This window comes from Xenopus tropicalis, chromosome 3 (assembly GCF_000004195.4).
Source record: "Xenopus tropicalis strain Nigerian chromosome 3, UCB_Xtro_10.0, whole genome shotgun sequence".
Classification (NCBI taxonomy): domain Eukaryota; kingdom Metazoa; phylum Chordata; class Amphibia; order Anura; family Pipidae; genus Xenopus; species Xenopus tropicalis.
Genome location: NC_030679.2, coordinates 137,308,665 through 137,334,879, shown reverse-complemented (window position 1 = coordinate 137,334,879; position 26,215 = coordinate 137,308,665). Strand labels below are relative to the sequence as shown.

At 44.7% G+C, this 26,215-nt stretch overlaps 1 protein-coding gene across 1 annotated transcript; it reads right to left on the bottom strand.

Annotated features, from left to right (window-relative positions):
* Positions 1-3,944: 3,944 nt before the first annotated feature.
* On the bottom strand, positions 3,945-24,453 carry LOC100494903 (intercellular adhesion molecule 5). Its single transcript, XM_031899380.1, has 8 exons — positions 23,974-24,453; positions 12,976-13,248; positions 11,485-11,808; positions 10,656-10,940; positions 9,381-9,647; positions 8,056-8,298; positions 7,039-7,302; positions 3,945-4,560 (listed from the first exon to the last, which is right to left on the bottom strand). Exons 1-8 carry the CDS (start codon positions 24,035-24,037, stop codon positions 4,373-4,375), a joined length of 1,908 nt encoding a protein of 635 aa, XP_031755240.1. The 5' UTR covers positions 24,038-24,453; the 3' UTR covers positions 3,945-4,372.
* Between the last annotated feature and the right edge of the window lie 1,762 nt (positions 24,454-26,215).

The following is a 26,215-nucleotide window of genomic DNA, read 5'->3' as shown; positions in this document are numbered from 1 at the left end:
GGGCAGACTGGCAGGAATCTCCCTTCACCTCTGCGACACACCCTGTAGTGGATCCCTCAGGGAATTCTCTATCCTGATTCCCTATTCACTGGGATCCCTACACTACAGGCAATGTGGCCTGGGAGAGATATCTCCAGAAAAACTGCAAATCCTATGCAGGAGCTCATGCTGCTCATTCTAGCTCAGCCCTAACTGCCTTACACTCCTAGAGTGTACTATAAAGGGAGCTACACCTGCCACTATCTAATGCCTCATTCACGGGGCCCTGTTCCCCGACTTCACTGGGCCTGGGCCCATGCCCTGGGCTCTCAGCACACATCCACCTTGTCCCTAAGGTGGAAGCAAACAACAGGAAGGTGCCACTCCTCTCCCAACACTATACCAAAGTCAGGCAGGATGTGGTCACTATACCTTCTAACCAATAGCACACATGTTAATGAACTCACTTAGATACATTCCCTTCTGCCCAGCAACTAAGGGAACTGAACCTGTAGGGATTTAAAGCCATAGGGACCATTTAACCCTATGGGTCCCTACAAACTGATGGGTTTTGGGAAAAAAAACATGTTTTCCTATGACAGTATACAATAGGAAATCAGCCAATCAGGTCATCAGCTGGAGCATAGTTCTTCTTTTGGCCAATTAATGCCAAAGCCAAAGGCAGCTCAGCCCCAATATCCCACAATTCTATGGGAAACTTGCTGCTCTGCAGGATACATAGGCAGGGAGTGCTGGGTGGGAGGAAGGGAAAGTAAAAGGAAATAATACAATAATATACTCAGAGAGAGTGATTTTTAATGTTTATTTATAATAGAAAAATATACAGACTGCAGACATGCAAACCATATGTACAAGGCACACATACAGAAATGAGTGATTTATCCCCCTGCCCCCCCTTATTTATAAACATTTCCACAGAATTGCTCTATATATTACTTAATAACATTACTCATTGAGGCCTCAAATGGCCCAGGATACATCCTTAGTAACCATAAAGGAACAGCAACCCTAGAAAGGACACAGACCCATTCCTTCAATAAGGAAACCTCAATGAGCGGTGCCTAAAGAACCTATTGATATTTGCCCTTCTCGTTGTCTCTTTTTCCTGCTTGTGGGCTGAATACCCGCCGGGTATATAGGCACTTCTATTCAACTGCAGGACCTAAGTCTGATAGAACTGAGATGGCCCAGTATCTTGTGAGCACAGCGATACCGCAGCACGTAACAAATGTCCGTCTATCACAAGGCAATGGCCTGTGTGTTCACAGCAAATATTTAACATTAACAGCATAAAACAGAGACCAATTACACCTTGGTTTCTAATACTGATGGGAAAACTTTTATATTACCCCCATTTGTTAATTCAGGCACATTTGCAATATATACAGATATGAACTTGATGCCTGAAGGGTGTAGTGTGATGAAAATAATGGGGGAGTTTACTCTAGATTATTATACAGGAATATGGGAGGGATCATCTGATAGGCCCCTATGTTAGAGGTGGACTTGGCTTGCTTAGGTTATGATGTTTGATTGGTTCAGAGTTCCAAAGGAATGAGCTTGCAGGGGATGGTTCATGAGGATCTCCTCTAGGACCCTGAGGGTGCCTGGACACGTAATCACCCATTGAAGTTGGCCATTTTGACCAAAGGCCCAAGGGATTCTAACGTCGCGAAAAGACTGCAGCTCTTCAGGAAACCTCTGTTGAACTTCATCACCTCAACGAAGCTAAATAATAAGTGTTATAACTGTTTTATTCACTGTAGTATTGTGCATTGTCTAGGGTTGATTGTCTGTAGCCATTTTGTTTAGTAAAATAGTACGTGTGTTATAAACCACAGTGTGACCGGTACACGCTACTTGCTGATTGGTTGCTATGGGTTACTAGGCCAAAAGAAAAATTCCCCTCTTTTATTACATTATACCCAATTTCCTGCCCTTTTTTTCTAGATAAGCAACGCCAATGTTAGTAGGTTCCCTTGATAAAGTCAAATAGGGTTGGGTAAGGGAAAGGGACTTTCATGGACACATAAGCATCGTCCAATGGGCTTACACAGCTCAAAGGGAAAGTAAAGCTAAAATCCCAGTGTCTACCAGCATTTATATTCAATATATACAGAGCAGATACACATTATACATGCACTTTATCATACACACATACTTGCAATTTATACAATAAATAAAGAACTAGCTCTGTACACTGTAAATACAGGATATTTTACCATTTCAACAGGTAGAATTGCCATTTACTATAAAGGTTCCAGGAGAAACCTGCATATAGTGGAGGTAGGGTTGCCACCTGGCTACTGGTACTGTAACAGGCCAGGGCCGGCATTACACATTTACCAGCAATGTATGTGTTAAATGTATTCACCTGCATTTCTGCCCCCAATTCCTGCTCACAGGTGCCTGTTCTGTCCCGCACTGCCCCTTCAACATCATCGCCCCACCCCTTTTACGCCCGTTGTGTCATAACCCCACCCATTTTGTATACTAACTCCACCCCTGCCCATCCCACCTCCACCTCCTCCAATCCCCTGGCTGGTATTTTTCCTAATGAAAGGTGGCAACCCTAAATGGAGGTTAAAAACATCTCTCCATTAATAAATAAGCAAGCTTTAGAGAGGAAACAGAAAGGCCTGAGAATCCTATTGAGAAAAACAAAATTAGTGTAATATGAGGGGCAACTCTCATGATCATCACAGTATAATTACAGGTTTGCAATGTCATTTAAATATCTTTGGCAAATTATTCATTTTAGTTTTCAAGATATTAGCCATTTTAAAACCACATTGCCACCTGCTGGCCATATTGTCCAACTGGCTACAGACTGATAAAAAATTAGCAGTTTAAAAATGCCTGAAAGTTCCCGTTATTGCCCAGAAGAGGGCAGCACACGTGTTCTATATAAATCAGCTGATCTTGGCTGTCCTTCCCAATAGCCGGAACACTACCAACAGCACCACATTAGTAGACACACAGCCTATTCCCAAGTCCAGATAAATCTACCCCAAACCCAGGACCTTGCCAGATTAGCCCCAATATGACTGGTGGAGGCAGTTTTTACTCTAATGCTAATATCACACTTGGCATCTTCTCCGCAAGTAGAAAACAAGGCCAATGCCACACCCAATCACATGTGCAGGCTGCCACTGGCTCTAATGGCAACTGCCTGTCATTGTGCCCCTGGGGCAGATTTTGGCATATAATAAAACTCAATTTGAGCACTAGCATATGAGATCTATGGAAAAAGCAAATGTGTTACTATCTTAAAATCGTCACCCAACTGGGCTGCACCCAACAGGGTCGCACTGGGCCGCTGGGGCACCGGGAAAAAACCCGGCGGCCAGACCTGACCCTTGCCGGCGCTCCCCCAGCCGACCATTCCTCCCCTGACAGGTTAAACTTACATGCACTCAGGGGAGGACGTTGGGTGGGGGACCCTGCGGGGGGTTAGGGAAGCTCAGTGGGGGGTTAGGGAGGGTCAGCGGGGGATGTGGACGGCAGGGGCACTTACAGAGCCCCTGGGGCAACAGCCCCTGGAGGGCACTGCACCCCCCAGTCCTACCCTGGCACCCACCACAATAGATTTTAGATCTGAATTAAAGAAAAGAAACATAATGGACACACTTCTAGTCCTGACAGTCCTGGATAGGGGATCCCAAACCTGCATATAAGCAGCACTGGAAGTTTATTTTGCCCTTCCCAGTCCCTGATTAGCAGTATAGGGGGGGTTATTGTATGATGGTTGAAAGGGGTATAAAATGAGAAGAGAAGAAGAGAAAACACTTTCCCAGATCTATCAGGTTTGGCCATTGGGGTGTGTCCTTTAACCTATAGGAAAACACACCTGGGGGAAGCAAAGCACACAGTACCTGGAACATATTTTACACACGGCTAGAAAAGAAGTATCACCACAAAAACACAATTTCAAAGAGTGCAAATAATATAAACACTGTAACATTCAAAAATTAAAAGAAACCCTTCATACGCAGATACACGATGATACTGATAGGACATTGCTGTTAGCAGTCACAAGAACAGGTTTCAGGGAAGAGATTTTCAAGCGCGCTTGACTTCCTCCTATCTCTTGCTGTAGTGGATTGCCAGGAAGTGCGCAGCGCAAATGGGATATGGCTCCTCTCAGTACAGGCAATGAGGCATCTCTGGTAGCTCTTAACTTTGTGAGATATTTCTTCTTAAGATGGAAGTCTGCCATACAGAGAGTGGTGCTATAATGACAATGAATATAAGCCTGCAGGGAGTGTATCCATTCATATAGCGACTGGGCAGGCTGCACTGGTCTCCAGTCTGGGAATAGCCGCCCCAGTATCAAGGTGAGTTATTCAGTCCCAGTGTCTTGTTATAACCTTCAGTGGCTGTTACATTGTGTCTTCATTGGAGTCATCTCCTCTTCTTGCCGTTTCTCTTGTTTTGGTTTAAATAAGTCGTAAAAGCCTCTTCTGTTTTTTTTCCATAGCATCAAACATACTATGGCTATTATAATTATAATAAGGAACAAAAACCCCACGACACAAAGGATGATTACAAGCGTATAATCTGCAGGAGGAAAAAATGATATAAGTATAAAAAACAATAACTAAAAATCTTCTAGGGTATTACACACTGCTGATAATAGCCTCTGGGAAGGGACTGGGGCTGTGGGATAGCAGGTATAGTAGGGAGAGATGGTGCCTATAGTAGCAGTGGGATAATAGCCTCTGGGAAGGGACTGGGGCTGTGGGATAGCAGGTATAGTAGGGAGAGATGGTGCCTATAGTAGCAGTGGGGGGGATAATAGCCTCTGGGAAGGGACTGGGGCTGTGGGATAGCAGGTATAGTAGGGAGAGATGGTGACTATAGTAGCAGTGGGGGGATAATAGCCTCTGGGAAGGGACTGGGGCTGTGGGATAGCAAGTATAGTAGGGAGAGATGGTGCCTATAGTAGCAGTGGGGGATAATAGCCTCTGGGAAGGGACTGGGGCTGTGGGATAGCAGGTATAGTAGGGAGAGATGGTGCCTATAGTAGCAGTGGGGGGATAATAGCCTCTGGGAGGGGACTGGGGCTGTGGGATAGCAGGTATAGTAGGGAGAGATGGTGCCAATACTAGCAGTGGGATAATAGCCCCTGGGAAGGGACTGGGGCTGTGGGATAGCAGACATAGTAGGGAGAGATGGTGCCTATAGTAGCAGTGGGGGATAATACCCTCTGGGAAGGGACTGGGGCTGTGGGATAGCAGGTATAGTAGGGAGAGATGGTGCCTATAGTAGCAGTGGGGGGATAATAGCCTCTGGGAAGGGACTGGGGCTGTGGGATAGCAGGTATAGTAGGGGGAGATGGTGCCTATAGTAGCAGTGGGGGGATAATAGCCTCTGGGAAGGGACTGGGGCTGTGGGATAGCAGGTATAGTAGGGGGAGATGGTGCCTATAGTAGCAGTGGGGGGATAATAGCCTCTGGGAAGGGACTGGGGCTGTGGGATAGCAGGTATAGTAGGGAGAGATGGTGCCTATAGTAGCAGTGGGATAATAGCCTCTGGGAAGGGACTGGGGCTGTGGGATAGCAGGTATAGTAGGGAGAGATGGTGCCTATAGTAGCAGTGGGGGGGATAATAGCCTCTGGGAAGGGACTGGGGCTGTGGGATAGCAGGTATAGTAGGGAGAGATGGTGACTATAGTAGCAGTGGGGGGATAATAGCCTCTGGGAAGGGACTGGGGCTGTGGGATAGCAGGTATAGTAGGGAGAGATGGTGCCTATAGTAGCAGTGGGGGATAATAGCCTCTGGGAAGGGACTGGGGCTGTGGGATAGCAGGTATAGTAGGGAGAGATGGTGCCTATAGTAGCAGTGGGGGGATAATAGCCTCTGGGAGGGGACTGGGGCTGTGGGATAGCAGGTATAGTAGGGAGAGATGGTGCCAATACTAGCAGTGGGATAATAGCCCCTGGGAAGGGACTGGGGCTGTGGGATAGCAGACATAGTAGGGAGAGATGGTGCCTATAGTAGCAGTGGGGGATAATACCCTCTGGGAAGGGACTGGGGCTGTGGGATAGCAGGTATAGTAGGGAGAGATGGTGCCTATAGTAGCAGTGGGGGGATAATAGCCTCTGGGAAGGGACTGGGGCTGTGGGATAGCAGGTATAGTAGGGGGAGATGGTGCCTATAGTAGCAGTGGGGGGATAATAGCCTCTGGGAAGGGACTGGGGCTGTGGGATAGCAGGTATAGTAGGGGGAGATGGTGCCTATAGTAGCAGTGGGGGGATAATAGCCTCTGGGAAGGGACTGGGGCTGTGGGATAGCAGGTATAGTAGGGGGAGATGGTGCCTATAGTAGCAGTGGGGGGATAATAGCCTCTGGGAAGGGACTGGGGCTGTGGGATAGCAGGTATAGTAAGGAGAGATGGTGCCTATAGTAGCAGTGGGATAATAGCCTCTGGGAAGGGACTGGGGCTGTGGGATAGCAGGTATAGTAGGGAGAGATGGTGCCTATAGTAGCAGTGGGGGGATAATAGCCTCTGGGAAGGGACTGGGGCTGTGGGATAGCAGGTATAGTAGGGAGAGATGGTGCCTATAGTAGCAGTGGGGGGATAATAGCCTCTGGGAAGGGACTGGGGCTGTGGGATAGCAGGTATAGTAGGGAGAGATGGTGCCTATAGTAGCAGTGGGGGGATAATAGCCTCTGGGAAGGGACTGGGGCTGTGGGATAGCAGGTATAGTAGGGGGAGATGGTGCCTATAGAAACAAACACTAAAGATACCTTTAAAGCAATACGAGTGAGTAGTTTGTCCCTAATTTGAATCAGGTAAGACATACATGCAAATGGGGCAATTAAAGTGCTATCCCTGTTTATTACATTCCCTATGAATGTCAGTGTTTTTCTCCAACTGATGATTTCAAAATATAAACCAGATCCAGATTTTCCTATTTATTTATACGTTTTTATATTTGGTATTTGTTTTCAAAAACAGTAACAAAGCAGGAAAGGGAGGGAGATTCCACGAGTCGCAGGAGTCCCCATGCTTGGTTCCCTAGCAGTGCTTACCTGTAACTGTAATTACCAGGGCTACTGGACTTTCCCCATGTTGGTTTACAGCGTGACAAGTGTAGTTGCCGCTATGAGAAGTCGAGGCTTCTGGGATAAAGATCACACTGTTATTATTCATGTAAACCACACTGGCGCCATTAGGAATCACCCAACGATACTCAGGTTGAGGGAGACCGTCAGCCCAACATGTTACATTGAGTGCCCCACCCTTAGGGATAGTGGCTGTTGGTACTGCTGTAATGTTAGGAGTCGCCGGAGGATCTGGAAGGAATAAAGGAAGGACTATGAGCACAATACCCTTATACAGTAGCACAGTAGCTAAGTATGAAAAAAGACACTCATATCTGTAGTATAAGAAACTTTAATTCAACACCCTGGTCTGGCATTTCAGCATCCAAATCATTACATGGGGTATTATTAAAGGGAGTATATACCATAATGCTTCACTGCTGCCTATGGCGCAAGTCCCATCAATCTTATTGGCTGGCCGTTCATGTTATGCATATAAATAAACAGAGCTGGGGGCGGAGGGAAGGAAAGGGCAGTCATATCTGCCCTATAGGTAAGATGTTTTTAAAATTGATGCCCTATTCCACTTTGTTAGAAGGGCTCCCCATCCAGGGGGCTAGGGCAGATAGAGGGTTAATGGCCTTTGCCATCATAAAGGGACCCACATTTTTTCTAATGGTGGGCAAGAGCTTGGAAAGGAAGGGCAAGAATAATAAAACCTATGGAACTGTGCACCAAGGGGAACCACTGCAACAGCGCAGAACCCCAGGGTCGGGGAAGCAGATACTTAACAAGAAACCTATTGGGGGAAAAACAGGCCAAATAGTTATTTTGGGGAAAGGAACAACAGGGAACATCCCCTTTAATAGCATAATTTATATTGCGCTGTTCAAAATCTTTTGTACATTTAATGGTTTCAACTACGACTTCACAATAGAAACAGACAGACATAAGACAGACAGATATCCCCTTCCCCTACACATGGAATGTATAACGGCAACTTACATTGCACTTCCACCATTACAGACTTGCTTTGGACTCCATGCATGTTAGTAGCCTGGCACTCATAACTCCCGGAGTGTGTTTTGTTTATATCAAATGTTCGATCAGTTGGAAGGATCCAGCTATCACTGCTACATGTGACTGTGGGAGGGGGGTTCCCATCAGCCTGGCATTTAAAGGGACCGTTATTTCCTTCTCTTAGGGCAAAGTGGCCTGGGCACTGATCATCCTGGAACTGTGGGGAATCTGGAACAAACACAGAACTGGTAAGTTTGCTTCATATCAATCTGTGGGCAGTTAGTAATGGGTGCTGAGCATTAACCCATGAAACCTGCCAGTGTCACTTGATCACCTCGCTCCGCAGTATGGCTGCAGCTAAGGGCAAGACACCACCTGTGCCATTTTCAGCTCTTCAGACTGGCAGCAAAGTTCTGGGACTGTCCCTGCAATTTACCTTAACAGTTACCTCTCGGACCCTGCCAGAGCATCCGTGGGGCAGGCAATTACCATTAAAGTCAATAAAGCGGCAATCACCAGTTGTCAGCCCTGCCCCGACCCCTTTATAAGCATTACCAGTGACCATAGCAACTATACAGCAGTTTAAATTTCATACTGAATAGGGGGAACAACAAGAAAGTAACTTAAGTAAAGGGGAAATTCACCTGTTAATTCATTTTTAGAATTTTAGAGACGGATGGACAGTTTAACTTCCAAGCCCGTAAACTGAAGGAAAAGGTAAATAATAAAAAAAAAAAGAATAAAAATGAAGACCAATTGCAATTTTCTGTCCTTAAGGGTAATGGCAGACAGTTTGAATCATGGCATTTTGGCACCCTTAGGCTCATTACAAACGCAGCGGTTTGTGCAAAGTGTAATTTTCAGACACAGATCACCATTTTTTTAACCCACAATGCAACATTTTCCATCGAGTTCCAGTGGCCTCTCTCTTAGTTGCGTTCATGGCAGTTTAAAGCAAAGCACCAATATGGAGGCAAGCGCAGAACCTGACGGTAAAGCCCACAATTTCCTCATGATTAAATCAGAATGGCGTTACTTCTGGTCGGCGTCATTAATTAGCACTAGCCTTCCTTCTGCCTGACATGAACCAACAACGCGAGTGGAGTGGTAGAAGCTACCACCGCGTCCAGGATGGAGCAAATTCCAGAGGTGCCTTACAAAACGCTCCAATTTACCACCCATTTATTTCAATGACAATTGTACATGAACCTCAGCAACTGGCACAGAAATGAATGGGGCAAGTAGGCACTTTCTATGCAGATGTCGGTTCCCCTAAATAAGATGTTGGGGTAACAAGAGTGGGTACTCACAGTGCACGGTGAGGCTTTTCTCTCTCCTTACAGTTATGTCTGTATTATCTTTAATGAAAGCTTCACAGGAGACAAGTGACTGGGGGGATCTTCTATTCACAGGGACATTACAGTCCATGGCTGGGTCTTTACAGATTTCTTCCCCGTTCAACCTGATGGTTACGCCGTATGGATCGGAGTTATTATTATTTAACAAGCAGGAGGCTGTTATGGAGTCACCCAAAAGGACTGAATCATTCGAGACAGTGAAGCTGATATCTGGCAATTCTGAAATAAGAAACAAGAAGCAAAAGCAGTTTATATCATGGAGTCAGGCTTACTCACTGTATGTGTCTTAACACAGAATTATGTGAAGAAGTAGATGTTACACCCAGGGGATTCAGTGCTTCCCTAACTGTAACAGTTGGTCCCTCTAGGCCTCAGCTTTATCATTATGGGGTGGCCAATAGGGGCCTCTAGCTTGGGCCTTACCACTTAGAGGACAGTTGGGTGCCCCACACCAATGGTGCAGGGACTGTTGGTGGAAGGTGGGTGCCAGCAGCTGAAAAGGGACCTACAAGTAGACTCAAGCATCTAGAGAGCTCGGTGGGTTTGAGATATAACTCTGGCCTATATTGCCAGGTATTGCTGATTACTAAAACATAAGCCTCAATATGGTTTTATTTACACATACAAACATTTACAAATTATGTCAGTATCAGTACCAATGGCTATTCAATTAGTAAAGTAACATTAAAACAAACAAAAAAAACCCATTATTTGGGTGGAGCTTTCCATTAATTATAGGGCTCTCTTGTGCCTGACTATGGACAGTACAATGTTTAAGGGGCAATATTCAGCACCCCCTGCCCATAGTAAATGGGGCCTCTGGGATACGAATAGAAAAATAATAATACAAAATCATTAGGCATTACAGTCGGATAACTGACTGTTTCATTTTTAGGCTTTTGTTCATCTTTAAAGGAAAACTATACCCCCAAACTTGCTAGGCCCCATCAGCCAATGAATGGGCAGGGTTCTGTCTTTTGCTCCCACACTACTTCCTGTTACAGTTAGAGCTGCATTACTTCCTGTCAGCTGATCTCTGAGGGAGCACACAGCCCATCACAAAATGGCAGCTCAAGTGGAAAGATGACAAAAGGGCAATATTTACTGTATTCATTCTAGGGGTATAGTTTAACTTCAGACCCAAATTGTTGAAAACCAACCCACAAGAAGGAATGCATACATATGAATATGATAACATAAACCCAAACAATATGGCCGGTGTCTTACCATAAATGTGAATATCAGTGGAGGCTTCGGAGGACAGACTGACAAGCTCAGCTTTGCAAAGAAGCCGGTAAGTCCCTAATAAAGTGTCAGGAGGAATTTCAGCAGATCCTAACACGCTGCCATCAGCCATCTTGATTTTATTCATGCTGAGGGTTATAGTGTTAAAGATCATTGTCAGGTTCAGGTGTTCAGGGGGAAAGGCATTGGAGACTTTACATGTGGCCATTTGCCGGGTGCCATTTTTAATCCACTGATTAACTTCAAGCTTTGGTTTGTCTGGCAGAGCTGAAAGAAATCAGGTGAGTGTATTATAGGCGGATACAGTATCGCACAGCCCTGTACAGCCAGACCTGTCTGTTGTCTAAAATAATCAACGCACCTATTTATATTACGTATCTTTTTTTTTTACTACTTATCATTCTATCCAGATCCTCTCCTGATTGTATTCCAGACCCAGACACTTATACAGGCAGAGAAAGAAACCTGATCAATTAATTCATTAGTCTCTTAAAATAAATGACCCGTTTCCCAGCCTCAGGGAACCAATCATGACCTTGTTAAAGAAAATAAAATAATAAATGAACCCTGTATGTTAGAATAGCTCCAGACACTTGCCCTACTCTGTTTCAATCACTAGGGGGCACTGTCAGACAACATTATATTTTCTGAGCAAAAGGGACCGATACCAGCTGAGTTTGTTAAAAATGTCATTCTGACCCAGAACGGAATATTACTTCCAGGGACCCCCAGGCTGACAGCTTTGGATCAAGCCTTCAAAGTGGGAAACACCTCAACACTGCCCCCAGTGGCGTACTATGATCGTACTCACCAAATGTTCTAACCGTGACATTAGATGACGGTACTGTAACGTTCCCAATGACTGTGCCCAGTGCAAGGGTGGCCTGGCAGGAGAAGTCCTCCATGTTGTCACTTCTCTCAGCTGTGATTTGATACGTTACTGCTTCTGTAATGTTGTCAGCTTTACGAGTCAAGTCATCCTTAAATGTTTTATTGTAAATCAACTCTTTTCCTCTCAACATTGTGACCCTGAGGTTCTGAATAGGTGCCACTCCGTGTACGGTGCAGGTGATAATGTATGATTTCCCTTCTTCCAGCATGTCCTCCATGTCTAACGTCACCAAACGGGGAATCTCTGCAATGACGGCAAGAGTTGGTGTAAGCAGCCAGTTCAGTAGGGCTCATTCACATATACAAGTGCAAGTGTAAAGAATAAAATCACATATAAGCTAATGCATTTCACAAAGGCAGTTGCATTTAGCAACTGCATATACCATGGTTTAGCCTGCTTTGCTGCATTTGGGAACAGTGCAAAGTGCAGGGCAGACAGATGCAAAAAGAGCCATGGAATAGAGAAGGTGTTAGTTCCAGGGCTCTCCTTTTGCAGGGTGCACCAACACATGCAAATGATCCAGAGAAACAATTGCAGTTTAGTTAGTATGTAGTAAGAGGCTCCAAGGCAGGGATGCCAGATTTATTTTTCCAACCAGCCAAAGTCAGTTCTAAAACCAGCCCAAAACTAGCCAAAAGCCAGTAGCCCAATGTGCAATGAAAAAAATATCTAAAAAAATAAAAGTATATATGGGAAAACCTGCCTTTTTAAAGCATATAATCACTAAACCCAGACATGATATACATATGGGTGCGTTGGACTACAACTCTCAGAAGCCCAAATCCTGAGAATTATAGCTTATGGACCCACTGCATAACTGCCCCAACATCACAGTAGAAAGTAATAGTACAATCACAAACGGAGCCTCTGTCTAAACTGCATGCTGTAGTTTTATATTAATCCTAGCTGTAGGCTAATTGTTAGCTACAAACTACATTACCCAGCATGCAGTGGAACAGACACACTAGGGGAAAAAACTTTGGCTAGTTTCCAAACTACAAACCCGCCAAGGCTCCAAAAAATAGCCCAAATCTGTACCTTGCCGGGTTTGTACTTCGGAAACCCACCAGGGCTTTAAATTAGTAGCCCAATTTGGCGGAAAAAACGCCAATCTGGCAACCCTGCTCCAAGGTTAAGCCAGGTCAGGTGATCCATTGCAACCAATTAGCTAACTGCTTTAATTATTCAGACTGCAATTGACTAGTACACTCCTACTGAAGACTAGTTTGCTCTTGTTGTGACAACCACCTCCAGCTGGCAATTAAAAATGGAAGTGCTAGGTATTAACCAAGCAAATGTTTATATTCATATCTAATGACCCATCAAGCTAACTGCCCAGTGGCTGGGGTTACTAAAATGAGGCAAATCTTTGCCATTGTGTATAAAAAAGGTTTTTTGGTAGAAACATACCATAAGGAATTACTGTGACGAAGTTATCAACTGCTTCTCCACGTGACAGAACAGTGCAGGCTATTTCTGATGCTTTCCATTCCTTATCAGTAACTCCAACTCCAACTTCAACAGAAACCCAGCCAGGTCCATCAATTTTGTTCCTCTTTATTAATCGTGACTCCCAGTCAGCTTTAGTGCAGTTGTGGGTGCAGTTAAACAGAGCCCAGCTTCCAAATGGAGCATATACCTCTGTGTCCCCGACGTTCCCATAGCATGGCTCCTCCGATGCCCCTGAAAAACAGATATAAAAAGAGAGTTTAGCCATAAGGCACTGCTGCCTGTCCAGACACATGGAAACTAGAATCGAAAAAGAAAAAAAAAAACTAGAACAAATCGAATACATTTTAACACAGAGAATGAAATGGCATGTAGTTGCTACAGAAAGTACCCTGACCACTATTATAGAGTGTAAGTTCTATGGGACAGAGACCAGCCTCCTCCTGTGTGTAACATGTGCCACTGTGCATCTTACTGTGCATACTTGTATTCATTTATTGTATTTATTGTTTTTTATTATTATTACTCTAACATACCACACTGTGTACTAGTGCTGTCCAGGCCGGCCCTAAACCCGTGGGGCCCGCAGGTTGAGCTGACATGCACAGCAAATATGCAGGCAGAGCTCTACCTGCCGTCCTTCCTGCCCGTGACCTGTGTCCTCTTCCACCTCCAGCAGCGTCTATTTATAGATTTGCTCCTGCCCCGCCCCCTGCGTAACATCAGAGGCCGGACGGGCGCAGGTATATAAATGGATGCAGGTCAGCGGGCTGAGTGGGGTGTGAGTAGCTAGAGACTGGGTTAGGGTTGGGTGTGGGTTGAATTTTTTTGACCCGCATATCACTACTGTGTATATAGTAGTTCTATATTTAGTGAATAATGAACCCCCTACTGTAAATGATAAGGATAGTAGACAGTCACTGAGCAGTAGTGGGACCATATAAAGGCACAAGGCTGCAGGCTGAGTTATACAGGGAACTCTGAGTATCACTCATGTATTATAAGGGATAATGTACCCCCTACTGTAAATGATAAGGATATTAGAAGTCACTGGGGGGTTCTGTGACCATATAAAGGCACAAGGCTGCAGGCTGAGTTATACAGGGAACTCTGAGTATCACTCATGTATTATAAGGGATAATGTACCCCCTACTGTAAATGATAAGGATATTAGCAGTCACTGAGGGGTTATGTGCCCATATAAAGGCACAAGGCTGCAGGCTGAGTTATACAGGGAACTCTGAGTATCACTCATGTATTATAAGGGGTAATGTACCCCTACTGTAAATGATAAGGATATTAGCAGTCACTGAGGGGTTCTGTGACCATATAAAGGCACAAGGCTGCAGGCTGAGTTATACAGGGAACTGTGAGTATCACTCATGTATTATAAGGGATAATGTACCCCCTACTGTAAATGATAAGGATATTAGCAGTCACTGAGGGGTTCTGTGACCATATAAAGGCACAAGGCTGCAGGCTGAGTTATACAGGGAACTGTGAGTATCACTCATGTATTATAAGGGATAATGTACCCCCTACTGTAAATGATAAGGATATTAGCAGTCACTGAGGGGTTCTGTGCCCATATAAAGGCAGAAGGCTGCAGGCTGAGTTATACAGGGAACTCTGAGTATCACTCATGTATTATAAGGGATAATGTACCCCCTACTGTAAATGATAAGGATATTAGCAGTCACTGAGGGGTTCTGTGCCCATATAAAGGCACAAGGCTGCAGGCTGAGTTATACAGGGAACTCTGAGTATCACTCATGTATTATAAGGGATAATGTACCCCCTACTGTAAATGATAAGGATATTAGCAGTCACTGAGGGGTTCTGTGCCCATATAAAGGCACAAGGCTGCAGGCTGAGTTATACAGGGAACTCTGAGTATCACTCATGTATTATAAGGGATAATGTACCCCCTACTGTAAATTATAAGAATATTAGAAGTCACTGGGGGGTTCTGTGACCATATAAAGGCTAAAGGACAAGTGCTTTTAGTGCATACTAACACAAGAGCAGTGTGCAAAGTTCAATTTGCATTGTGTCTGCCTGTGATAGGCAAATAGTAAAAAAAGCACTGACACTCAGAGCTGCAAATGGCACAAGCCACTTAGAAACCTTTGTTGCGGAGGTGCAACGTTTTGGGGCAAGGTGACCCCTTTATGTAATTTTGGGAGTGTGCTGATCCCTCCAGCATTGTGCACCGAGCGTTTAATACATTTTTTTGGAGAGCTAAGGGTGTGCGAGGAAGGTCTCCTGTTCGTCTGTGATACTTTAGACGCAAGTCCACTGTGCATACTGAAGCAGACATTAACGGAAACCCTAGAATTACTTGCAGCTTAAGTCCCAGGGTTTCGCTGCATTAATACACTTGTGTGTATGTGTGTGAAGCCCAAGGTGTGTCTTCAAATGCAATTACCTTTGTTGAATGATGTTACTTTGTGCGACCATTTTTGCGCAACAATCCCTAGCGGCTGATGTGTGCCTCGCTGTATTTTTACTCAAATGAGGTAATGTCAGTGATTTTACTTCACATTTACACATTTGCGGCTGCTCCATATAAACTCGTGCAGGCAGCAAAAGGGGCTACATGTTTAGCATCAGTGATCTAAATAAGCATATTGTACCAGATGCAAATTTCTATTTTACAAGCTTGGTTTGCTGGTCATTTAGAGCTAAGGGGTTACTGAATAAAAACAAAACAGACACCCACTGATCTAAGGGGTGTAATAATAGGGGCAGCAGACTCAGCAGTTGCTGGACATCCCAGAACTGCAGGCAGCAAATTAGGTCTTCATTTTGCAAACTGAATCATTAGCCCAAAGGATCAGTAGCCAAAAATAATTTTGTTATGAGGCTGAGTATCTCTGCTGTCTCCACTAGACACTCATTGTATTAATGGGGAAATCAATCGTCCCACCCCTGCACTGCCTTTATTCCTTCTCTATGAGAAGTTCCTCTCATTCACAAAAAGCTTCATAGTCTTCTATGTATATAAGTCAAAATAGAAGAAGTAGAGTTACATGTTCAATTGTAAAGGTATTAAGGCTCAAGTCAAACAGACTAGCAGCCATTGCTTGCAGTAGCCATATTAGATATATTCTTGACAAAGGACTGATATGTGTTACCCCTTAAAGGGCCAGTAAAATAAAAAAATGATTATGTATGCATTTGTATCTGCTTCAGAATCTGGACTACAGTTTATTTAAATAAGCTGCTGTGTTTCCAGCCATTCAGGTTGCAATAGGGCTATAAGGCACATTTACTTAGCAGTTAACAGCTCTGTAGAATACAATGAGCTTAGTCTTACACAGGAAGATAAGCAATGGAGTTCATGGCTATTCTCTACAGAATTGAAACTGTTTTCACTGAGGGAACACTGGGGGAACAGAGTAGCTGATCAGAATACACTAAAATATAGATTTCCTCTTGTTTGTAAGATCATTAAAAAGAAAATTGCCCATATGTAACTACTCCAACTAAATACTGAGAAGTGCAAATGAGTTGAACTGCTTGAGGCTGACCGCACTTCACAGGAAATCTGCTGTCACGCAGCAGCTGGGTTTTCATACATTTATACAGAGAGTGGCGTGAGAAACGGAGGTGCACTTCTCTGCTCAGTATAGGTTGCTTAGGCAATAGGAAATGATATAAGGTGCTAATGTGAAGAGATAATATTATTAGAAAAAAAATGTACCCAAAAAATCCTAATTGTCTAATTTGTGCTATTATGTGTAACCCCCTTTTGGCTATATAAGTCAAAATGTCCAGCTAGTAAGAGAGCATGGGGTACATTGGACTCCTCTTCTACAGAATGGGCCTTCGTTAAGGGGAAGTTTCTCTATTGAGGGTGTTGTGTATCTAAATCTCCCACTGCCAAGTGTAAGTGCAAGGGTTAAATGAACTGATGGATGCCAGAACAGAATAACAGATGATTTTTTCGTCCCAGACAAAAGATGTGAAGGCAGGGTTAGCAATACTCACACTCCTAGGAGGTATAGCAATTTCTCAACAATACAAATGAAGTAGATCAAGCATAAAAGTATGGTGTCCACCGGTGTATCCCACTCAACAGAGTAAGGGGAAGGTAAAAACAGCCAGGAGCAAGCAGGAAGATAGGGAGTCTGCTGGTTTATCCCACCTTGGATAGGTATGGGCAGGGTAAAGACTAACCTAGTTCCCTGTCACTACTGTGTCCCTATGCTCAGGCAGTAAGCCTGTAGGACACTACTCCTTTACTCTCCTAGTTGGAGCTGTAAGCTGCTCATTCTATATAAGTGCTGACTGACTCACCTTCCTAAAAAGTGCTATGAAATAGAATAACCTGTGCTTTCTATACCTCTTTTACGGGGTCCCTTCTCCCCGACTTCACTAAGGGTGATGGTTCTCCCTTAGGGCAGAAATACTTCTGGGCTGGTGGGGATCCCAGGCTTCATGGAGCATCCACACAGATCTGAGATAAGTGTGGTCGGGTGTGGTTCACCTATGGTCCAATAATAGACATACAGTATATGTACATACCAAACTAGTTACATCAATCCTTGCCCAGTAACAAGGAGAAAAGGAAAGGTATACAAAGGTAATACTTTGTATTAGGCCCCCCTAATCTTATTTTAAAATGACTGAAAAGATATGACAAGGTAAAGGGACACTATAATATAGGGACAGTAAAATATATATACCAATAAATAAAGGAATACAATAATAAATATCCTAAGAATTAGCATTAAGGGAGAGTGCAATCAGGCACTTTTATTTGTTTCTCAACAAGTAGACTTGTCATTGGGTGTTGTGCAATGGCGTCCGCAATACCCTGAGACTCACTGTCTCTTTTTGTATTTAGGCTGAGCTACAATCACATGACTGGCAAACAGGAGACTGACTTAAGTAAACCAGGAAATATGCATTTCAATGGCCACAATAATTGAAGGGAAAATGTCAATTATCTAACATTTCCTGAACGCTTTAAGGTATTAACAATAACTGTTAATATTGATGATGACATCCCATTTATCCCTTCCAAACACACTGCTGGGCTTCTATAGGGGACATATAAGAATGTAAAATTGACCAGAGTGCTCTTCTGAGCACTTTTGCAAATTACATTTGTTTTCCTTGTATGATGATAGCAGTTTTAAACTGTTAACACCATGAATTTGTAACAGGAGCATCCCCCTCCAGAAGCTTGGGGTTAAAGTAACAGGAGGAGGCATTCTTGTTATGTGTTTGTGATAATAAAGGGAAAGTACACCCCACTTTTTGACATGTGCTTATTCAGTTGGGTTATATAAATAAGTCCAAAAAGAAATACACATTTTATTATACATTCCCAACAGAACCGGAAGCCTTCCTGTCAAATTACCGGAACAAGCAGTTCCGGCCCATTAAAAACAGTTGAGATATTTATAAGAGTACAATAAAGGAAAAAAATAACAAAAAGGGTCAAGTAAGTGCTAGTTAGGCCCGGAACATGTTGTGTTAATAAACACAAATACAATTTGCAGCTAGTTCTGTGTTCGGAGCTTTTCTTGCCGCCTTTTTGTTATTTTTTCCTGTTAAAGGGGTTGTTCACTTCTGCACAACATTCACAAGTCTAACAGTACACATTAATAGAACAATCATTGCCAGGGTCTGTGCAGAGGGATAATTCTGAGGTACTTCTGCACAGACCCTGGCTGGGGAAGGGGGGGGGGGGTCAGTGACCCCTATAAACACTGCAGTTGGTTCAGTTGGTTTATATCATGTCACACATAGTAATTACAGCAAACTTAACTCTTATTGGCTGTATCTCCTGTCAGTCTGACACTGCTTCCTGTGCCTGTGACAGAGTGCTGCCAATCTAATATAACAGTATGTTAGATATGTGATATGCTGAGACTGTTTGCCTATGCCATTGCAAGGGAGATATTAACCAATTACCTTTCAATGTATGCAACTGGTTATGGTGCACAAGCAACCAATGAATTGGTCCAATAGGAAACAAGTAAGGGCAAAGCCTGGCGTGATGATGTAAGCATATAGGAAGTTCTCAGTGTGTCAGGTTCAAAATAGGCCCCTCCCATCCCTTCAGGAAACTGATCAGAAGGACTGATTTTACAGGTATAAAAAGTAGCTTCTACAGTGGCCTTTTTACTTTTTTGTAAAGGAAAATGGATTTTCTAACACGCTGAGATCATTGTTGGTGGATTAATAAGATTTGGATATTAATGGTGAACAACCCATTTTAGGGTTGGCACTAACAGAGGAGGTGCAAGTAAAAGCTAAAAAACTTATTTCCTGTGTTTGGTCAATATGTACAGGTATGGGATCCATTATCCAGAAAGCTCCAAATTACGGAAAGCCTGTCTCTCATAAATTCCATTTTAATCAAATTGATTTCCCTTTTCTCTATAAAAATAAAACAGTACCTGTACTTGATCCCAACTAAGATATAATTACCCCTTATTGGGGCAGGACAGTCCTATTGGGTTTATTTAATGGTTAAATGATTCCCTTTTCTCTGTAATAATAAAACAGTACCTGTACTTGATCCCAACTAAGATATAATTACCCCTTATTGGGGGCAGAACAGCCCTATTGGGTTTATTTAATGCTTAAATGATTCCCTTTTCTCTGTAATAGTAAAACAGTACCTGTACTTGATCCCAACTAAGATATAATTACCCCTTATTGGGGGCAGAACAGTCCTATTGGGTTTATTTCATGGTTAAATGATTCCCTTTTCTCTGTAATAATAAAACAGTACCTTGATCCCAACTAAGATATAATTACCCCTTATTGGGGGCAGAACAGCCCTATTGGGTTTATTTAATGGTTAAATAATTCCCTTTTCTCTGTAATAATAAAACAGTACCTGTACTTGATCCCAACTATGATATAATTACCCCTTATTGGGGGCAGAACAGCCCTATTGGGTTTATTTAATGGTTAAATGATTCCCTTTTCTCTGTAATAATAAAACAGTACCTGTACTTGATCCCAACTAAGATATAATTAGCCCTTATTGGATGCAAAACAGTCCTATTGGGTTAATTAATGTTTAATTGATAATGGTCCTATACCCAGGGGCGGGCCGAGCCGACGGGGCGTCCTAGGCAACCCGGTCAGCTACCTCACCCCTGCACCACTTTATCGCACCGCCCCCCCCCCCCCCGGTGTGGTTTGAGGGGGGCGGGCACGACGCGGTTTGCGCTGCGATGCGCCGCAACACAAAACTGTACTTGGGGTAGGCAGGAGAGGCTGCTGCCTGGCACCCCACAATCATTGCGCCCTAGGCAGCTGCCTCTTCTGCCTACCCCTAGTTCCGGCCCTGCCTATACCTGTACTTAGTATTGGTGAGAGTACAATATAGTCTGTATTAAGGGCAGTGGCACATGATATCCCACACCATACTGAGGATATTTTGGTACATTCCAAAATGTATATATAGATGAAGTGACAGTGTTTCCCCATTGTGGTTAAACTGGCTAATGCCTCATTGGGGGATTTTTTGTCTTCCTTCCTCTAAATCAGTATGATGAAGAGGCTGTTTCAGCCTTCACTTCAGTCACATCTTCTGCCTCTGGCAGTCCGGCGCCATTTATGTGCAGTTGCAGGCGCTTCACGTCTGTCAGTCAGACTGGTGTAAGGGGGTCTGTGCTCTGATAGAATGGGGTACTGACGCCATTGTACACTGGACTATAAGAGAATCACATTAACCCCTGCTCAGGGGGGCACAGTTAAGCACAGAAGGTTTTCAGATTTTAGTTCAATTTCCCCTTTGAGGTTTAATATTTGGTCAGGGCCCCCTTACAGAGATATGCCTTGCATCTGCCCCCCATCCATGGTCTTAAGACTATTCAGGGCAACAAATAAGTGTTAGCCTAAAATTTCATCCTAATTATCCTTCTGACTGGGATTTTATGTCCTATTGTCAGCTGGTACTCCTTTCAAGGGGTAAGTCCTCTTTGGGCTTTGGTCCATTTTGGGACAGATTTTAGTTAGGTTGTATAGGAATGGAAACATGCTATCGTGGAAAACCGGTTGTGAATGAAATACATTAGTAGCCCTAGCAACCCTATATACAGCATAGGGCTGCTCTACAAGGAAAAGCACACAGCTGCCCTGTGCCCTAATAACATCCTCCCTAGTGATGGTACCATGCAAGCAGGCCCAGACTGGCAATTTATAGATTTTGGCAAATGCCAGAGGGGCTGCTGTAAGATGCCACAGACACTCACTATTTATTGGACCTATGGGGGGCTGTTTGGGCCTCTGTGTACTGAAAATCAGGCCCGGACTGGCAATCTGTGGGTTCAGGCAAATGCCAGAGGGGCTGCTGTAAGATGCCATAGACAGTCACTATTTATTGGGCCTATGGGGGGCTGTTTGGGCCTCTGTGTACTGGAAATCAGGTCCGGACTGGCAATCTGTGGGTTCTGGCCAATGCCAGAGGGACTGCTGTAAGGTGCCATGGACACTCACTATTTATTGGGCTGCTGGGGGGCTGTTTGGGCCTCTGTGTACTGAAAATCAGGCCCAGACTGGCAATCTGTGGGTTCAGGCAAATGCCAGAGGGGCTGCTGTAAGGTGCCATAGACACTCACTATTTATTGGGCTGCTGGGGGGCTGTTTGGGCCCCTGTGTACTTGAAATGCCAGGGCCTATTTTAAAGCCCAGTCCAGACCTTTGTGGAAGTATTGCATAGTAATAACTAGCATGTTAAGCACAAAGGGTTTGGTTAGGTGGCAATAGTGGCCATTATTAGCATGCCCTGCCTGTGCAGCATATACCGAGGTGCTGACTTGTCGGCTACAACAGTGAATTGTACAATGGCATTTCCAGGAATTTCCTCCCCTGGGCCCTGACACAATGGGGCAGGAAGAACGATGCTAATACTGTGGGGACCCTGCGGGTACCTCCCCTCCCAGAGATGGTTGCGGAGTGACACTCCATACTTTTCTATTACGCAGAGTTATACTGCAGGAATGTAGGGCAAATTTCCAAGTGGTCTTAGCCCCTGCAACCGACCCCATTTATGTCAGGTTTTGGGGATCTCTTGCCAATAAAAAGCTAGCACTTGTAGCTCTCGTACAGTGGGGAGGAGAGACCTTTCCCAGGATAATGGGGCCTGAATAGTAAGCTTAGCAAATGATAAATGAAATACTAGTGGGACTTGCACTCTGTATGAATGGAGTTATATAGGCATAGCTGCACTCCCCCAACCAACCCTGTACAGGGAGATACCAAGAACTCTGTCAGCACTAAAATATGTAGCAGCAGCCACTGAAATCAATGTGGTTATGCAAGAGATGGCTGCTGCACACCTGTGCCTTCCAGTCAGTTGTTTGGCACATATTACATGTGGGTCAGTAGTTTGGCACATATTACATGGCGGTCAGTAGTTTGGCACATATTACATGGCGGTCAGTAGTTTGGCACATATTACATGTGGGTCAGTAGTTTGGCACATATTACACGGCGGTCAGTAGTTTGGCACATACCACATGTCGGTCAGTAGTTTGGCATGTACCACATGTAAGTGGCGTGGCTGCATCATGACGCTGATCTCTGCTGGTTACTATGCCGCACATGACTGTGAGAGTTTAGTATGCAATATCCTCTTGGAAAGTTACTTTTAGACAGGGCATGTTGCAATGCAGAACAATGTATTATTAAGCAATAGGGTAACTAAAAGGCAAATACTGACCAGGCGTAGTAATCAATAGAAATCAATGCAAAAGATGACTAGTAAATGTTACCTGCTAGTTGGTTGCTATGGGTTACTGGACCTGTAGCATACATTGCATATATGTCTATAAAGGCTTCTATTCATCCAAGTCATGATATATCTAATAGTGGCAATTCTCAATCAACTTGACTTACTGAATAATAGTAATAACGTTTCACCACTCATCCAAGGGATTCCTATGTTCAACTGACTGTGGGGTATTCCCTGGCTTTTTACAACCAAAGGGTAAAATACAACTGCCATAATCTAATCACCATGAAACTTACTGAGGTCAGGGGGTTTCTGGGGGAATTACCCACCACTCAAACTTAAGAAACCCTTTTGGGTGACATACCGTTCTGAGACAATTTGCAGTTGGTTTTCATTTTTTTATTTTTTTGTAGTTTTTTTTTAGTTATTTAGCTTTTTGCTCAGCAGCTATCTGGTTGCTAGGGACTTGCTTACCTTAGCAACCAGGGAGTGGTGTGAATGAGAGACAGGAATATGAATAGGAGAGAGACTAAATCAGGGTCGGACTGAGGGGTGCAGAGCTCCCTGCAGGTGTCCCCGGCGTCCCCTAACCCCCCCCCACAGGGGCCCCCTCCTGACGTCCTCCCCTGAGCGCGCGTAAGTTTAACACTTCAGGGGAGGAAAAGTCGGGCAGGTGGAGTGCCGCCAAGGGTCGGGTCTGGGCCGCCGGGGCCCACTGGGATTTTTCCCGGTGTCCCGGTGACCTAGTCCGACCCTGGACTAAATAGAAAGATAAGGAATAAAAAGTAACAATAAAAATAAAACTGTAGCCTCACAGAGCAATAGTATTTTGGCTGCCGGTGACCCCCATACAAAAGTGGAAAGATGTAGATGAAGAAGGCAAATAAGTAAAAAACTATAACAGATAAATAATGAAGACCAATTGCAAAGTTGCTAGGAATAGTACATGATCTAACAGTGCAGTATAGAAAGGCTGTGTGGAACCCAAGCTAAACAGAGATCATATAAGTGTTGAAGAAAATTCAAGAATTTGAACACTATAGTTCCCAGCTGCTGAGTTTGCCAGTTAGCCTGTGGGCAATTCCCAGTGAGACCCTGTAACTTTATGCCCTGCTATCTGTCACCCATGCCCCTGCCAGTCCTCTCTCCCCCCCCCAGGAATGCTGGGCTCTCTATAAATAAACTATAACATAGGGGCTGTCCCACTACAGACAGAAAGCAATACACAAATGTGGGAAATCACGACTTACCTGCCCAGCAGATACCAAAGATAATGGCAAAGGCAAAACAGAGCCACTTAGCGCTAAGGGCCATTGTGAGACTTCAAAAATCAGTCCGAGTGTTGGGAAGTAAGTGTGGATAGTGCAAGGCTAAGTCCGGGCTCCTAGAAGTCAGAATCAGCGGTGTAAGCTGCGATTTAAGCGCTCTAGACTGCAAAAAAAGCTTGTCCAATCCAACAGCGCGTCCGTATAACCCAATAGTGCGCCGATACAATGTAGCGAAGCGCCTGTAGCATGTAACGGTACAAAGCGCGGCGCCTCAGTGCGACAATACGCCAATGAAACAGGAGGGGCAGTGCCACAGAGAAGCAGCAGCAGCTATAATGGGCTGTACCAGCCGCTGGCTCTAGCCCTAATCAGACCAGTCCGACTCAACTCCCTGCGCCCCTCCCTCTACTTGATTCACTTAAGAAACTACTTTTCTTTTCCTGAGAATCCCTCCATATAAGGATAAAGGGGGGGGGGGGGTAGGAAACTCCCCGGCTGCGCTTTATGAATCTGTAGAGTTCCCCTAACGGTGTAAGTGGTGCTGAAATGCTGTTCCTGCTTGACCCTCCCATGTCGCTGCCCCCTTGCCCCATGCTCTCAGCCTGGCGCTGTAGTATTACATGCCCCCTCCCCCTTCTGCTTTCTCTGGGGGTTTCCCAGCAGCGTCATTGTGAGTCTCAGACCTGCGCTGATTGGTTTGTATCTGGAATTTCCCTAGAATTTATCGTTTGTGTACTGGGGAATCACACAGTGGTACCTGACCTTCAGGGCAGAGGAGTTTCTATAGCATCTTCCTTGTGTTGTTTCCATGGGCTGAGAGGGAACAGTGTTCTTTTGCACTGGTTTCTTTATATATAAAGTGCTGCTGCTGCCTTTTTAACACATTACGGTATATACATTTGTATTCTGAATAAATTGAATTAAATGTGTATCACTAAGGCCATGGTTTACTTCCTATAAAATACATTTATAGGGCTGCTGTGCAGATACATGTGTACAACAGTTTCTGAGACTTAAGTTGCCCATTCATGTTCAGATTTTAGTCTTCTTCCAATGAATGTTCGGACAGGGTCGGACTGGGGGGTGCAGGGCCCCCGCCGGCCGCATCCCCTAACCCTCCCCCTGCAGGGTCCCCCACCCGACGTCCTCCCCTGAGCAAGCGTAAACATAACACGTCAGGGGAGGAATGGTGGGGCAGAGAGAGCACCGGCAAGGGTCGGGTCTGGGCCGCCGGGGCCCACCGGGATTTTCCCGGTGTCCTTGCGACCCAGTCTGACCCTGTGTTTGGATATCGATTGTACGGTTAAATGCAACAATCTATGTTCTGTACATGAAATAGTTGACAGCCGCCAATCGTACGAAAGTGACTCCCATTGTAGGTCCCCCATGGGTATCGGCAGACACACAATACTGCGCTGATTTATCCTTATCCGACTGAAATCGGATCAATTAAATGATCAATCGCCATGGTACGAAGTAGTCGGGGCAATAGTTCTGAGCCCACACGCGGTTTTGAAAATCGTACAAGACTGCGTTTCATATGATTTTCTAGCAGAAACGGGACAAGTTGTATCAATGAATACCCATGTCCAGATTAACTGCCCACAGGTACCGAAGTACAGCACATATATCAAAGTACGGTTTCCCCCTAATACAAAAAAATCGTATTTTTTCGAAGTTTTCGTACCTTGCGATTTTTTCTCTAATTTGCGCAACTTTTTGATACTGTGCGTCAAAAATTATGCGACAAAATCATATTGTCGCGCCGAGTACGAAAGTTTCAGATTCATTCAAGCTTCGGCATGGTGACTTTCCTTGGGCCGGGTTGGAGCTGCAGAGTGCCACTGAGTCCTATGGGAGACTTTCCTTGGGCCGGGTTGGAGCTGCAGAGTGCCATTGAGCCCTATGGGAGACTTTCCTTGGGCCGGGTTGGAGCTGCAGAGTGCCATTGAGCCCTATGGGAGACTTTCCTTGGGCCGGGTTGGAGCTGCAGAGTGCCATTGAGCCCTATGGGAGACTTTCCTTGGGCCAGGTTGGAGCTCCAGAGTGCCATTGAGCCCTATGGGAGACTTTCTTGGGCCGGGTTGGAGCTGTAGAGTGCCATTGAGCCCTATGGGTGACTTTCCTTGGGCCGGGTTGGAGCTGCAGAGTGCCATTGAGCCCTATGGGAGACTTTCCTTGGGCCGGGTTGGAGCTGCAGAGTGCCATTGAGCCCTATGGGAGA

Excerpts from the sequence above, each read along its gene's own strand:
- LOC100494903 (XM_031899380.1), bottom strand. The coding sequence starts at position 24,037 with ATGGCCCTTAGCGCTAAGTGGCTCTGTTTTGCCTTTGCCATTATCTTT. Across the intron at positions 13,249-23,973 it reads CTTTGGTATCTGCTGGGCAG|GGGCATCGGAGGAGCCATGC; the intron begins GTAAGTCGTGAT and ends TCTGTTTTTCAG. Across the intron at positions 9,648-10,655 it reads CACTGATATTCACATTTATG|AATTGCCAGATATCAGCTTC; the intron begins GTAAGACACCGG and ends TTCTTATTTCAG.